General features: G+C 41.1%; 1 protein-coding gene across 1 annotated transcript in view; it reads left to right on the top strand.

The window, feature by feature from the left end:
- Nucleotides 1-16,755, top strand: part of tbc1d19 (TBC1 domain family, member 19) — a 32,846-nt gene that overhangs the window by 2,874 nt on the left and 13,217 nt on the right. Inside the window, exons 4-13 of the mRNA XM_049568762.1 lie at nt 1,770-1,845; nt 2,002-2,076; nt 3,472-3,535; nt 5,673-5,719; nt 5,823-5,933; nt 6,064-6,136; nt 7,751-7,789; nt 12,264-12,376; nt 14,416-14,490; nt 14,735-14,797. Coding sequence (XP_049424719.1) covers nt 1,770-1,845; nt 2,002-2,076; nt 3,472-3,535; nt 5,673-5,719; nt 5,823-5,933; nt 6,064-6,136; nt 7,751-7,789; nt 12,264-12,376; nt 14,416-14,490; nt 14,735-14,797 — 736 coding nt within the window. The remainder of the gene's footprint in view (nt 1-1,769; nt 1,846-2,001; nt 2,077-3,471; nt 3,536-5,672; nt 5,720-5,822; nt 5,934-6,063; nt 6,137-7,750; nt 7,790-12,263; nt 12,377-14,415; nt 14,491-14,734; nt 14,798-16,755) is intronic.

Raw genomic sequence — 16,755 nt, 5'->3', positions numbered from 1 at the left:
ATAGGCTGGGCCATGAAGGATTCATCCGTTGCATCCTCCAAATTCTGGGAAAAAAGGCTGCATTTGGACCTTTAATTTGACCAACATGCCACTGTATGGATGAAGCATTGTCACATGTTAGAACATTTTCTTTCTGTCAGTTTAGTTTTCATGTAAAACCTACTGATGAGCATATAAACAAACAAACAAACAAACAAACAAACCTAAGAACTAAAATGACACCGAAACCAAAAACGTTTTGTTTGGGAGTTAAATTTTTAGTTGTATATTCCGTTGTCTCAGTTTCATCAACTAAATCACTTGTCTTTGTCGCTGTTTATGGGTCCCGATTAATGTCTTTTTCTCCCATTTATCTTCTGCTATATAAATTATTTAAGTGTTTACTATTTGCATGTAGACTACAAGTCCTTAAAAAGTCTTAAAATGTGTTAAATTCTATTTTATAAATATTTGAAATTTATCAAATAGTCTTATATTTTAATATCTTAATTGCCACAAACTTTTTTATTAATTTATTTAATGCATCTTTTAATTTCTTTTGTCAAAATGAGTCAAGCTCCTTTGCGTGAAAGCCAATGTCTAATGTTGAAAGTGTTTAAACCTATCACTGTATCTAAAACTGTCCTTTCACTTTATATTGGTACTTACCTGATTTACCTAACTCACTCTAATCACCATATTCCTACATAAAACCTACCTCTGCACGGGGCCACACATAGTTTACTACTTACCTTTATGCTTACCTGCAGTGCCTGAATGAGAAAAATATGATTTGTCCAAAAAATAGGTTTAAATTTGGTTAAAAATGATCTTGAAAAGATGTTAAAAAGCATTAAATTTAAGTGTCAGGCACCCGTAGACACGCTGATGTACTGCACATTGTTAACACAGGACTCAGCCTCAGAGGAGGGATAGTAAGGATAACGCTTGAAAGTATAAAGTTGTAGTTTGTGTGCAGTGTGTTGAGTTTGGGTTATTATACATCATTTGGATGCAAAGTTGTCTGGCGCTGTTTTTTTGTACAAATATTTGTACGTTGCATTGTTACCTGCCCCTGCAGCAGTTCTTAGTGACACAACTCACTTCACTTATTTTAGCAAAAGACACTGAAATCGAGGCCACTGAGAGACAGTTAAACCCTGATAATTACTTCATAATAATCCAGATTTATGTTCTGTTTACCTCTCTAATCTTAATTAGAATCACACAGCTGTAAAACTCTTTGAACTTGAATAACCAGCTTTTAAAACTGCTCATCAACAGTGCTCTGTTACCTTTGCTATCTTGAGGCTAAAACACAGGACGCCTAATACTTTGCTTTTAAAGGATGACATATAACTTTGACTAATGCCTCCTTCTTTTGGCCATTAGTCAGCTCTATGTGCTCTTATAGGTGTTTAGATTAGGGTGAACGTTGTTTAACGCACTGAGACCTTGAGTCATTCAATATGCCCCGAGCAAAGACACGAGACTTTTAGTGAATCTGCTGGAGATGCATTCTGACTCATCTGAGCCTAGTGTGCGGGGCCCTAATGGTGACTGACGGCCTGTTTTTAAGAAGAATGTCCACATTTTATTTGCCTTTTGTCCGACAGCGTACATCTGTCAAGCAGTTTGACACAGTGCTTTTTAAAATAAATGCTGTTTGTGTTCAAAATGGCTCCAATCCCTCATATACACAGTGGCACTTGTATGTATTTACTGGATTAACCCTTCTTCTATTGTACGGTAACGCTCCTCGCCCCCGCTCTTGTGTTTACTTCTTCCAGCCAGCTGCCCCCGAGCCATCCTGCGGCTCCTGCAGAGCATCTCAAAGAGCCGCTGGCCTACATGCGCAAGGCACAGGTCAGTCAGTCTCTTCTCATCTCCGTCACTCCTCACTCGTTCTTCTTCTATGTCTCTGCCTGATTACAGAGACGTAAGCCCTGTTTGGTATCGTCAAGGTATTTCTAACGTGGTATCTGAAGCCGAATGTTTCTGAGTGTGTGTTCTCTTACGCAGGCCAGCTGGGAGAAGCGTGTCCTCAAAAGCCTGAACAGCATGAGTACAGAACTCGGAGTGCCTCTGGCTCGAATGGTAACTAAAATATTGTCAAATCACGGCTAACACAGCATAATTACAACAGCTCTTAATTCAGATTCTCTGGCAGAGGCCTTCATTTTTGCATAGTGGAAGAAACATCATAAAGGAACACTTCAAATCAACTACTCACCCTGTGTTACTTTGAATTTGTCAAGAAAACTTTGTTTTTCTCTCATGCCTCCACAGTGAACGAAGAATCCAAAAACGGAGAAAATTATTGACAAATTGAAGTCATAGGGGTCCATGTTTAATAACAGTAAAACCATATCAAAACATCCATTTACAAACTGTCACACAACTCGTGCAGTGTAATCCAAATCTCATTTATCCAGTCGTTTGCTCAGTACTACATTAAGGAGCTGAACTAAAAGCGAAACTTATCTATGCTCTCTTCAAAGCCAGACTCCACTTCCTTGATTGATTGGTTGTTTGTTTGTGTTATTGAGTGGCTTGGCTTTTAAGGGATTAGTTTGTCTTCACCAAAGCCAAACGATAACACAAGCAAACTAACTAATTGAGGCAGTGGTAGACGAGCAGCCCCTGTGTTCTGTGAGGTAAAATTATTGTTTTTGTAAGTGGAGTCTGGCTTTGAAAAGAGCATAGATAAGTTTGACTTGCTCTGTGGACGATAAACGAGGTGCAGACTGATTAAGGAGGAAGTACAGTAAGTGCTCGATGAATCATTGAGTGACAACAACCCCGCCCACATTTAAGAGTACTGCTTGCGGAGGAAACGCTAAGTGGACCTAGGTTCTAGGTACCATGTCTGAAGGGTTACTTTTGATTCCAAAGGTACTATACTGAAAGTGTTTGGTGGAAATGTGACTTATCTGTTCAGTCAAAAAGGGCTGTCTTTTTGGGAAGTACAGAGCAGCTGGTCAAATGAGACTTGGATTATGCAGCACGAGTTGTGTGAGAGTTTGTAAATGGATGTTTTGATATAGTTTTGCTGTTGGTAAACGTGGACCCCTATGAATTCAGTTTATCAAAACTTTTTGGATTCTTCGCACACTATTGGCACACGAGAAGAGTTTTCTTCAAGAATTCAACATGACACAGGGTGAGTAATTGATGTACAAATAATCACTTGGGGGTGAAGTATTCCTTTAAGCCTGTATCATTTTAACCGCCAGCGGACTGAGTTGAGCCTTAACTGTGGCTGAGTTTGACCAGAGCCAAACCCTGCCTAAGGCAAAGTTAACAATGCCTCTGTATCTGTGGACTGGTAATAAACAGGCAGTACAGTCTGGAATCTGTTTTGTTATTTGGTTCTGTGCACATGTGATTGTATTTATGAACACCACTCCAATGTGACATTTTCAAGATTGGTTCTGTTGTGGCTGTGTGGCATGTGTTTGTTGAAATCCTTTCTTTCCGCCCTCTCCACAGAGGCCCGCAGCAGAGCAGAAAGAGCTCACCAACAAATGGAACGAGATGGGCACAGATGAACCAGGTCTCAAGACATTACCCAGGGGTTTGGCCCTGAGCAATCTGCCTCTTATGAAAGATTAGTGTTGATGCCTCTGTGCACTGGTGCATCAGTCAGACACGGGTGTATTTTGCATCGGCTTAACACATCTCTGAGCCAGATCTACCACTTCCATGTTTGCTTTTTAGCTGGTATTTATCCAAGGTTCTCTAAGGGACTGGGCATGAGTCTAAAAAGAACAAAGTGTAATTTCCAGATGCTGATTTTGGTGTTGGCTTCACAAATGCTTGCTTGCCTGTATCAGGCTTAAAAGGTTGAAATCACAGCCTTTGAGCTGCCAAGACTCACAACACGAAGTACTGTATCAGCCACTGAGCAGCTCTAGCAGAGAAGTTGCCGTCGTCCTAGCTCAAATTTATGTTAAAGGAATACTTAACCCCCCAAATATCCATTTGTGTAGCCATTACTCACTCAAGAAGAAATATTGGCTTCTCTTGCATGCCTCCACGGTGAACGAAGAATCCAAAAACAGAGAAAATTCTTAATGAATTGAAGTCATAGGGTTTACGTTTAATAACAGCAAATTTTACCTCAGGAAAAGGTGTCATCTCCACCAGAGTCCCTCCTGGTTTTTTATGGTCTAAGGCCCCTATCAAACCTTTTTGTATTTGTTTTTAATGAGAATGAAGGTTTTTGGTAGCGGTTTTTGTGTTGCGACACGCCTTGCGTTTCTGCACTTCAGGTGCCTGGCATTTTTGCCGGAGCACTCTGAACTCCTCGGGTTGAAAAAACTTCAACTCAGAGCGGAAAAACGCCCCAAGTCATCTATTTTTTCATCAGCTTTTTTCCTCATTATCCAATCGGGTGATTTGAGAGGCGGGCCTTCTGTGGCGGTCACGACAACAAGTTTACAGTTGGTAAACGATGGAGGAGAAACTGGTGGTAGCGGTTGCTGGATACTCAGAGCTAAACAGCCTGACGATAGACAGCAGGTTGCCAAACTGCCTCTGAGTCATCCTAAAATATGCCTGAAAATGTCCATCATCGTGACGAAGGTCCTGGACCAACTGGTGGTACTCCCCATGACAATCCCAGGGTCTCATGTACCCACACAGATCTCCGTTTCCTTGTGACCAACAAACTATATATTGACAGCCTCTCACCCTCAACCAGAGCTACAGAGAATACTCTCTGCCTCAACATTTTAGAAACTAGATACTAATTACTGGGGGGAAAAAAACGGTTGATTGATTACACAGAAAGGTTAGTGTAAGGATGTGATGTGATGGGGTGGCTGTCTGGCAACAATAAAAATAAAAATAATAAATTTTTTAGGCACCTCACTGCCTAAAAAAGGCAGTGAGGTGTGACTCGTGTTTTGCAACCTGCAAAATGCTTTCTATGTGATCAGGGCCAAAGTCTATTTCTGTCAAGTTCAGTGAAGTGTAATCTGCACAGACTGTTTAAATCACATAGATATTCCACTGTATTTGAGAGGTGCTTGCAGTGTATTGAAAATACCTATTAGCATCTCATACCTCACTGAAAACCTTGGTTGGCTCTCAATGAAGCAACCATTTGCACTTGAAGCCAGTACATTTAAATAGACCACAGTAACCTTGTGTCGTAACAATGCTATCACAGCTTAGTGCCATATAATAACATTTAGGATGTGCCGTCCCCCGGCTATAAACACTTTGGACTGCGAATATAGAAACTGTCCAGACTCCTTGGATGGAGCTGCGATAACGAGCAGCAACCTTCCTTCCGTCCAAACCTTAATATGCCCTTGCTCTGTGGAAGACACGGCACTTGAATTTACTGCCATGCTACAAAGGAAGTGGATGGGAATCCCACTTAAAGGCGGCTGAACGTGCCTCAGTTGTCCTTTACTGTTCTTTGGGCGTTTGTAGAAGCGGCCAAGTTGAGCGTCACAAGCGTTCTGTAGTATATTCAAGCTCAAGTTGATTAAATGGACTTCAGGGTTGGATTCATTTGTGTAGTCTGGGTTTAACAGCTGCTGAACTTCTTCTGGAATTGCATATGTAAACACTGTACATGCATCAGCTGGAAGTACCACTTACAAAGTGTCCTTTGTGCAGTAAGTGGTCTATCAACCAATGTATGGTAGAGGTACATTAATACCTTTGTGTCTCTGCAGATTTAACTCGCTTCAGGCCTGTGTACGCCCCTAAAGACTTTCTGGAGGTAAGCACATTTAGGGTTAGGAGCTCAGAGTCTTTAGTGTGGTTTGTTTGAGCAGGAATGAAAAGAAAAAATCCTTTATGCTACATTATTGCTTTCTACACAGGTGTTAATCGGCTTGAGGAATCCGAATCATGATAGCAGTGAGGACATTGGCGTCAGGAGCCACTGGGGTCTCATCCAGGTCCCCCTTAATGTCAGGGACATCCCACAGCTGGTAGGGACCTGTGTGTCTGTCTGCAGGTGTTTCGTTCACATATAAAAGTACATCCTGTTGGCTCAGGAAATGAAAGATGGATTTGAAATCAGGAAATGTGATTTGTTGTTTGTTTGTGTTAAACTCTCAGAGACAGGCGTACTCAGAGCTGAACCTGACCACTGGGCAGTTAGGGATTGATGACCACGCACACATTCATCCAGGTATTCACAAAAAGCTCAAATTCACATCTTCATACTGAAGGAATAGTTTGACATCTTTGGAAATGCGCTCATTTGTAGTCTTTCAGAGAGTTAGATCAGAAGATGAGCCTCATTCACCAATATCATCCCAATCTTTTCTTAGATTTGTTCTTGAGAAAGGTCCTAAGAAAAGTCTACGTCAGAGTCACTACATGTTCTTAAACAATTTAATTTTTTGCACCTGTGTTCTTAAAACGATAAACCCCATTGTCCTTGAAAGCTGAAAGTGTGTGCCATGTGCGTGAACACCTTGAAGATTCCCATGACAGGGCATGAGACTGCAGGGTTGTGTGTAAAGACAGACACTGAAGAAGAAGAAAAGTATAGAGAGTTGAGTCAAGAATGCCCAAACACATGTCTAAAGAAGGTGGAGCACAAGACTTGATACATAAAGAAAACTTCAGCAGTTCTGAAGTGGAGGTTTTTCAGCAGGAAGTCAACGACAAATGAGTTGTAATATTTTGTAGTGTCAGGAGTGGATATAAAACAACACCAAATGATGCACAGGAGACTACAAAATGACCTCCAGCAGGCTACCGGTGTGCATGTTTCTGACCAAACTGTCAGAAACAGACTCCATGAGGGTGGCATGAGGGCCTCACGTCCTCTAGTGGGACCTGTGCTCACAGCCCAGCACCGTGCAGCTCGACTTGCATTCGCCAGAGAGCACCAGAATTGGCAGGTCCGCCATTGGCTCTCTATTCTCTTCATAGATGAGAGTAGGTTCAGGACAGTGCCTGGCCTCATGTGGCCAGAGTGTGTAGGCAGTTCCTGGATGACAAAGGCATTGATGCCATTGCTGGCCCTCTTGTTCCCTTGACCTAAATCCAATGGCGCATCTAGACGATGTTCTGTATCGGTGCGTCCAAAGCTGCTAAGTACCACCACAGACTGTCCAGGTGCTCACTGATGCCCTGATCCAGGTCTGGGAGTAGATCCCACAGGACGCCATCCACTGACTCATCAGGAGCATGCCCAGATGTTGTTGGGAATGCCGCACACACTACTGAGTCACATTATGAATTGTCCTGATAAAATTCATGCAAGTTGAAACAGCCTGTGATTTCGTTTTTTTCCTTTTTTATTTTCAGTGTAATTTTGAATCCAGCCCTCAGTGTACATCGTTCATCAAGGTCTGATGTCTGATTTAAGCGTTCCCTTAATTTTCCTAGCAGTGTATATATAGCGTATAATATGATTAGTAACAAAGCGACATAAGACGTCCGTTTAGCCGCTTTAAATATCCTAATAGCCTAAACAAATTTCTGCTCTAGCAGTAGTTAATCAGAAATAACAAAAACAAATGTGTTTACCTAATGAGCACTGGGCTTTAATGGTGTGTATACCACTCTGGCCTGTCCTGTCCCACATGGCTCTCTGGTTTTTCTCAAACAGTATCTCTGTTAAAGTCCAGATATTGACATTGTTTTAGCCTGGTGTTTAGGCTTTAAATAGAATCCTATCTGCCGTCTCTGTGTTTGTAAATCAAAGAGATAACATTAGTTTGAAAACTGAGCCTCTACTATGTGATTATTAACGCACCTGGTTTGTCCTCTCTTTCTTACTCCTGTGCAGACCTGTTTGAAAACGAGTACGTTCAGGTCGGGAAAAAAGGTCAGTGTTTGTTTCTTAATCTATTTCTCTAATTTCTTTTCTGTTAACTGAGGTATATAAATGCATAAATGGCAAGCTGGCCCAGGCCAAAAAGCACCAACCAGAGGCTACCAGGAGATTCATTGATGACCTTTAGTACTGATTAAGTCAGCATTTATTCCCTTGCGCTCGATATTAAAGGGATAATTAAGGGTATTTTTCAACCTGGACTCTATTTTCCAATGTTTTTGTGTCTGAGTGACTAATGGGAACATCCGTTCTTGAAATTGGTCCAGTATTGAGCAAGAGGGCTGCGGCCGACAGTAGGGCCATCAACGAATATTCTAAATTTGGATTTAAATTCGAATTTGAAAAAAAAAAAATGGACCTTCGAATGTGAAAATTGATATTCGATTGTGGAGAAGAAAAAAAACACCACCGCAGCTGTCCTCCTTACGAGTGGGCATTGGCCTGGGCCGCTGCACTGAACGCACTGCATAAGGCCACACCGCCCGCGGAAGTGCTGCGAAGCGCATCGCACCGAAATTCTCGTGCGAGCCAGAGCACTTCCGTTCACATCAGATGCGCATTTCTCCATGCTGGTCGACAAGCGGTTCTGCTCCCAGCTGTTGTCTCCGTCACCTGGCTTGACACATTCGCTCGGCCGGCCACGGTGTGGATGACACGCGCTTCGAGGCTATTCGCAGCGCTTCCACGGGCGGTGTGGCCCTGGCGTGATGGGTCAGAGAGGGGGGGCGTGCGAGAGGTCCACGGTCGTTTATAACGTAATGTTATAGATAATTGTTTTATGTGTTTTAATGTGTAGGTATGCAAATGTTTTCAAAGATGTTTATGTTGAAATAAAAATACCTACAAGTAGTTATGTTTCCTTGTATTAATACATATACAAGTATGTTTCCTTGTGGACATAATGGGAAAATTTTTTTTTTAATGGTTCGAACCTATGAGTTATTTTTAGAAGGAATATTCGAACGTTATTTTTGAGCAATTTTGACAGCCCTAGCCGACAGCGACGAAACAGGTTGCAAGGTAATGTTAATTGGCAATGATCTGCTGTCTGTATACGTCCACTAAAAATGCTTGTGTTTGCCACTGATGGGCTCAGATTGTTATTATAATTGTGGTAAGGATCCCTACAGAGATAGACCTGTATTTTTAAGAGAAAGATTCTTTTTGTTTAACCAGAAACAGCCCCAGACTCATTTAAATAAACAGCAATTTTATCTACGTGCGACACACTTCATTCAGAGTCAACAGAAACAAAATAAAACTCACAAAAGCCATCTTGATTCATCTCTCCACTCTTCCAACAATCACCAACTCTGGTTTGATTGAAATAAACTGTCAATTCATCCAGCTAGATGTAAAAATGTGCTGGCTCCATACATGCTTAAATTACTGGGGTCTGGTGGGTTTGACAATTGTGATCTTAGTCTTGAACAAAAAGGTCTTTCTCTGTAGGGATCCTTTCCATTATGTTGTCATACACTTAGAACGATAACAACATGAGCCTGTCAGTGGCAAAACAAGAACTTTTAATAGGCTTTTCACACTGCACTTGGCTCCAGGCTGAGGTGGCTGTTAACCTGGGGCTAAGAAAGCGTTCACATCGACAGAATTCAACTGGGCGAACTTTACTTTATGACTTAAGCTTAGGGCTTGCAGGCCCTGCTCTGGAGCAAGGTAAGCCTCAAGTTTGCAGGGTTATCCCCTGAAAATGGACTTAACCCAAGGCGAAAAGTTGCCAGTGTCAAACGGCCATCATGGAGGAGAAGCTCCTGGACCAACTGGTGGTACTCCACATGACCCACCCTCTTTTTCAGGGTCTCATGTACCCACACAGATCTCAGTTTCCCTGTGTCCGACAAACTGTTTACTGACAGCTTCTCACCCTCAACCAGAGCTACAGCAAGTACCCTCTGCCTCAACATGTTAGGAACTAGGTAATAGTTATGTGATGGGGTGGTTGCCTGGCAACAATAAAAGGGTGCAGCAAGTGTTTCTTTTACAAATGGCATTCAGTTAAAAAAAAAAAAAAGGCAGTTTGGTGCGCCTTGTGTTTCGCAACCTGCAGAACATTTTCTGCGTGACTGAGGCCTTACCTGTTCAATCTGGCATTTAACTCAGGGCTAGCAGAGTGTGAATCATCACACATTGTTGTTCCGATTCGTCACTTTGACACAGAAACATAGGAAAATAGGGCTCAGGTTAACCTTTAAGTAGAGGAACCTTAGACTACAGCTGCAGCCTTGTGTTGTGTAGTTTTGTGTTTTATATTTGTATTTATTTAACAGCATCACAGATCTGGTTTTATTTTTAAATTAAAGAGTGTTTTTCTGGAGATCAGTGTCAAAAAATCCAATAATATCCACCCTGAAACTGCTTTTTAAATGAATAAAACCTGAAAGAGTGAGGTGATATTTTTTGAGCACAAATGCACAGAAAGTCCCCACTGTCAGCTCCTCCTCTTCGCCCTCTCAGGTGCAGGCACTGGCACGAGAGACACTTGAACTCTTGTGTCATCGCTCTGCTATGACCCCGGTGTAAACACCAACCTTATTATGGACACCAATCACACACCAATCGACCAGAGTCTTAAAAACCCAAGCTGCTTTTTATATACACAGCCATGAGGCCCTGGTCCACTATTTCACCCTGGTGTTGGCTCCCGAGCTGCGAATTGTGTTCCAGGCCAAGTGTTAAGTGCACTCAAATAGGAAAATTTAAGAGGCGAGGAGTGTGTTTGTTTATGTTATGACTGGCCAGCACCTTAAGTCAAGGGCTGTGTGTTTTTAGCTACTGTCGCAGTGGAGATTTAGGGGAGAATGTGGGAGAGGTTGTTTCCAGCATGTGCCTGAGTATTTTGTGGAAAGCTGTGCGATAATCACGGGAAATGTCTGTGTTATGATTTTTTATGTTTATACATTATCAGAAGGATGGAGTGAGAGTTTGAACCTTTGAGAGCTTTATTTCTGTCTCAGTAGAGGTCATACGATACCGCTATTCCTGGAGAAAACAAACCTCTTAACAGTTTTAGAGCTGATTTGCCCGCTTGTTGTCATGAAGTCATTCAAGACGGAGATGCAGGTGTTCATTTTCCCAGCTGCTGTTTGGACATATTGTGTAATTCTGCCAGCAAATCATGAGTCCACCTATTGATTCTTTTTGGTCAGATGATTTTAGGATGGAACGTCAGTTTTTAGGATTTGATGCATTCCGTTTTCCTGCAGTCTTTTGTTCAGTATAGTATATTCCAGGGGTCAGCAACCTTTACGATCAAAAGAGTCGTTTTTGGGCCAAAACAAATCTGTCTGGAGCTGCAAAACATATTTGAGGCTTATAATATGAATAATACGCCCTATTAAGTCTTAATTAGCCTATAAACATTACTAATAGGTCTAAATGAGCATTCATTGATATATTTTGTGTGGCCTATTCATAATAATTTGGTACTTTTTTGGTACAACTTTGCAGCATTAGCAGTGAAAGCAAACAAATCTGTCAAAAATACTATTAAATTCTCTATTTAAAGAGAGAGTTTTCGTTGTTTGGATTTGGAATCTATAGCTAGTCTGTGTAGGAAAACTTAAGACAAGTAAAATTTATATGAAAAGATGCCAGGCCACAGAATTTGGGGAAAATCCCCACAAAAACAAAAAACAACTGTTATTTAAATTAAATGTAATTCCTTTTAATTGATTTGATTTAATTTATTAATTTATTTTAATTCAGTTTGATATAGTTTAATTGTTGTTTGTTAACTCAGCTCAGTGTGTTTATGTTGATTTATTTAATTAATCTTTTTTATTTAAATTTAGTTTTATTTATTTGTTAATTTAATTGAATTAATTTGAATAAATTTGAGTGACTTTAATCAGATTAATTAAATAATTATTCAATATGATAATTATTATTGTAAAATAAATGTAACAACATAATAATGATTTGATTTATTAATTGAATTTAATTAACAAACATAGCAAACCATAAATAAACTGAGTGAAATTAATTTATGCATATTAATACATAAATGTAATTAATTTAGTTTATTTGAATTAATTTAAATTTGCACGATTCATTTAAGTTAAATCAACTTAATTGTTTTGATGTAACTTAGTTTTATTGATTTTCATTTACTTTATTTATTTTAATGACATTTATTTGAGTGAATTTATAAAAAAAATGCCAATGCCAGAATTGTAGGTTACTGTTTTTAAACAAAACAATTCAATACAATAATGTACATCATTTCGTATTGTAACATAACCTCCCCACACTGACATACATACACTGCAGTGTTGTAGTGGAAAAGCCGATGCTTTAGCAAGCTAACAAAGCAAACAGCTGCCTGCAGTTATTTTTCTGCCATTCAACTGGACAATGAGGAAACATGGACAGTCTGTCCACGTCTTTCTGTCTCATGCACCCCCTCTATTGTTCTCTTCCAACTCTCTGTCTCTTTTGTTTCGTCTAGTGCTCTTGGAACAGGACAGTGCAGCAGCGCAGCAGTACAGCAGACAGGGCTGCTCCACCGGACTGCGGGCGGACCTGTGGGCCCTCATTCTTAACGCTACTAACCAGCCACAGGTACAACATGCATGTACACACACACTAACACACACAGCTGACCCTGGTGGCGGCTCTCAGTGTTTGTTATAAACCAGCCGTGCACACACAGCTGCAGTAATTCCCAAACTGCATGTTTACTGCAAGATGAAGAGTTCACACTTAATGGTCAGGGGCCGGCTGCACAAAACACCTTAACTTTTCACCTGGAGTATGACACTCAAGGCTTCATTTCTCCTTAGCTGAGGGACTTACTTAAGGGTGTTGCAAAGAATCCCTTAAAGTGTAGTTATCTACTGCATTGAAAGAGATTTTACAGAGGTTGAATTCTGTTTGCTTGCACTCACGCTTGTGACACCTGTTTTTGTCTCACAACATTAGCCTAAATATGAAAAAAAAAAATGGCAGAAGAAAAGACAAGAAAACCAAATTGGTCAGAGGAGGAAAATATTATACTTCTGGGGCCATAGTCACAAAGAGTTTCCCCTAGTGACAAGATAAGATGCTTTGTGATTAACTTTTATCTTTACTGGGATCTAGTCTTAAATTTAAGAGGAAATTCTCAATTTTGATAATTATTGTCACGAGGGGAAACTGGAGAATTTCCTCTTAAAGTTAAGACTAGATCCCAGTTAAGATAAAACTTAATCACAAAGCATCTTAGCCTGTAAGATGACAAAATGTTAAGAGCGGGGAAGACTTTTAAGAGACTTAAAACTTTCTTAAGCAGAGCAGAAAATGGCAGAAATGTCGGAGAATATTCTTCTCAAGATGCCTTTATTTTCTTTGTTCGTCACCTTAACTCAGACATGATGTGGTTAAGAAAAAGTCAAAGATAACTTAAGGTTTTTTTCCCCCCTTATTAAGTAACCAAGGTCGTTAGCGTAATGGTTTTCTAACTTTAAGGGTTTCCTTAAATATGAGATCAAGATGACTTAAATACTTTTTTAAGCAAACTTAACGGTGTTTTGTGCAACCAAATTTATATTAAGGTAACCTTAATTCAGACTGTAAGGACAACATTTTCTTTGTGCAGCCAGTCCCAGGCCTTTCTGGACCAAATGTGTTTTTGTTTCAGTGGAGAATCCTAATTATTTATTGTTTTGTATCCTGGGATTTACACTGCACAGTAAAACCCAACATTATGAGACACCAATGACCTGCAGAAGAATCTGTGTATTAACCTCCTGTCCTGTTTATCTTAGCCTTAGCTGCGGCGTGTCCCATGTGTACAAATGCTAAGATAATCAAATGCTGGCGATTTAGCACAGTTAGCCCAAACAGAGCAGCTGCGTGTGGCAAAGTGCTGTGTAAACGCTGGAATCCAGAGTCTGCCGCCGAGGCCAAGTCGATAAAACAATGCTTGCGATGGGGAGATTGATTTCTGAGGGAGAGTTACAGAGACCCGGCTGAGGTCTGGAGAGTGTTAGCACGCCTCTCGACGGCACAGGGGCAAACACATTAAGGGCAGTATGTGCATTGTATCAGGATTTTTGAGCAGTGCAAAATTACCTTTCAGCCTCCAAAAGACACAGTGCGTCACATTTGTCTGTCATCTTGTCTTACTGTAAGTAGATTTTATCCTTTAGCTGTGATATCCAAGTTATATAATCAGTTTCAAGTATTTTAGCATAACTTATTTTAAGTCTGCTCCACTGATGCTGTCCATATTACCACATTGGTTTCACAATTTTCCACCTCAGCTGTCAAAATGACCATCTCTGTTTCTGTTCTGCTCACATCCGCAGCGCTGATCTGACCTGTCTCAAACCGGAGACACGTTTGAGTTTAACCATGTGGTCGGAAACAAGATACCCATCCGTTACGCTCGGTTTAATCCTGCTGTCATCGCCGTCATAAAGTTGATTTAGCAGTATCCGTGAAGAGGGCGATCTTTTACACACCGTATTCATCAGAGAGCTGGAGCTTCATCCAGAGAGTTGCATTATGGGATTAACACCAGATTTATAAACAAATTGTTTATTAAAAAGGCCACACGCACTGGGCTCTGGATTTCTATTATTGCACATATGAAACATGTTGGTTCTCTGTGGTTTCAGGATGTGATGCATTATGAACAGCTCACTGCTGGAGTTATACAACATGACCTGCTGGTGGACAACCTCATCTATAAGGTACGCTCCTCTGAACACTGTCGCTGCTCATGTTTGTGAAGCTGCAGACCCAAGATGCTGCATTCAGTTTGGTTTTCTAGTGATCCAGTCACCAAAACATTTGTGCTACGTAACATAAACTTTGATACCAAAGTTGTTTTCAAGGAATATTTTCCAGTAAGTTCACTGATAACAGCTCACAGTCTCTGTATTTATAGCACTTTTGTTTAAAAGTCTTTCTTTCTTCCACCTCCCTGCCCACCAGGATGTGAAGCTCACCGCCAGCAACGATGACTACTACTTTGTGTTTGAAGATTTCCTCTATCAGGTAGGGTCCACGCTCTCTCACAAGTCAGGTCAAGTCAACTTTATTCATATTCATATACTCACTGAAGACATATTATCATATTTTTGGAAAACTGAAACAGTGATTCCAGGGAGAAGCAGACAGAGGGGTCTACAGTCTGTGTTTGAAGGATATATCCAGGATGTCAAACTGACTCAGCAGCAACAACAGGTTAAAAAGACAAAGACAGTTAGAAGCTAAAGCCGAACTATAGGCTACAGATCACAGTGTAAAAGTGAACCACCACATCACTGCTGATCGCCACACAAGACAATGAATATAAAGGGAAACTTTGCTGATATTGAACCAGCTGTGTGGCATCGCAGTGTGTGCAGATGAACGGTGTCCGTTTGGCGACACAGAGCTGGTTGAATATCAGCAAAGTTTCCCTGCTTCCCTTCACTGGTTCCTGTACAGCAGGGTCGGTCTTTGTTTTACTGTAAAGGCCCTGACACACCAAGCCGGCATTCAAAGAACTAGTGGCGACGAAAGCCAACTGTTAAGTCGTCTACCTCGCCCTGTGTCAGTTGCATTTGCACACACTACACAAACTGCGTCCGATGGCCAAGTAGCACATACGTTCTGCGTCTGTGTGAGAGAGAGCGGAGTGAGAGAGTGGTACATCCTGTCAGCTGAGGGGTTTCTTATCTGTGCAGCCGAGCAATGCAGCACCTCCACGGACTATTACATCCAGACGGTCCCGGTGTTTCCTCTGCAGGCTCCACTTCACTGCCCGATAAACCCGCTGCTTCTTCCCACTTTAACCTGAATAACAAACCAGGGCTCGGTGCTCTGGTTGGATCCAAATGGAGAGCCAGGGCTAGCTCAGAGACTAGCGGAGGCTAACTGGCTCTGCCGCTGATTCAACGTGCTCAATTGGCTGAAAAGCCGCTGACGCTGAAGTGCCGACGGTGCAGGACACACCGCAAAAATTAGGCTGACAGAAGCTCACTGACAGCCCGACTTTGGTCGATGGCCGACTGTCGGCTTGATGAGTCAGGGCCTTTATAATCATTAAGAAGCAAAAGCAGCATGTGTATACATTCAGTAGGCTATATCTTCAGTAGCTAGCTAGCTAACCCTACACTTTTCAGGGTTTGATTTTGGTTTTGGAACAGGGAAGAAACGTATATCTTTTTCCAACGTCTCCAGGTAACGAGTGTCATTAATACACGACGAAAATTAAGGAAGTCTGAAACGACTGCATTAGAGTCAATGGAGCACAGCTGTGTTGTTGTCGGACCCTGGTCTGAGCCAGCCTGATGCAACGTTATGATGGGTCAGTCTGCATCCAGGGGTGGGACTTAGCAATGGGTCAATTCCAGCGTTTTGGGGCAGCGATAGAGAAAGCGCTATCCCCTTATCGCTTAGTCCTGGATCTCAGGTCAGACATGACGGTGCACCTGCCAAGCCTGGAGGATGACATATAACGGTACGTTCGGTACGTACCTCGGTACACAAGTCACGGTTCGGTTTTTTTCGGTACAGTAATGAAAAAAATAGACAACTATTACATATCTTTTACTTATTGGTAACCTTATTAAAACATACCACCACAGCAGTTAACTCTTTTTACACAATTTTTGAATGAAACAAATATATATAAAATCCTGCTTTTTCACATTGTTTGAATGAAAATAGAAATATAAAAGTGAAAAATAAAATCCTGCTGTGTTTTTAAACACATTTTTTGAATGAAAAATATAAATATACGTTTCTGCTTTAACAGTTTTACTCAATTAAAATAAAAAGTATAGTGCAGCTGGTCAGCTTTAAAGCCTGCTCAGATTCAGTTTTACTAGGAACTTACTTAGCTTTCCCACTTTGTTAAAGTGCAGTAAACAAAACATGCTTATATCTAAAGTGCAGCTTAAACAATTTTACTCAACTCCAGTGGCATTGGTTATTTCTTTAGCGCGATGGTCAGGGAAAAGCTCTTT

This window comes from Epinephelus fuscoguttatus, linkage group LG23, assembly GCF_011397635.1.
Source record: "Epinephelus fuscoguttatus linkage group LG23, E.fuscoguttatus.final_Chr_v1".
NCBI lineage: Eukaryota > Metazoa > Chordata > Actinopteri > Perciformes > Serranidae > Epinephelus > Epinephelus fuscoguttatus.
Note: the sequence above shows the minus strand (reverse complement) of the source record. Positions and strands in the feature narration are given on the sequence as shown.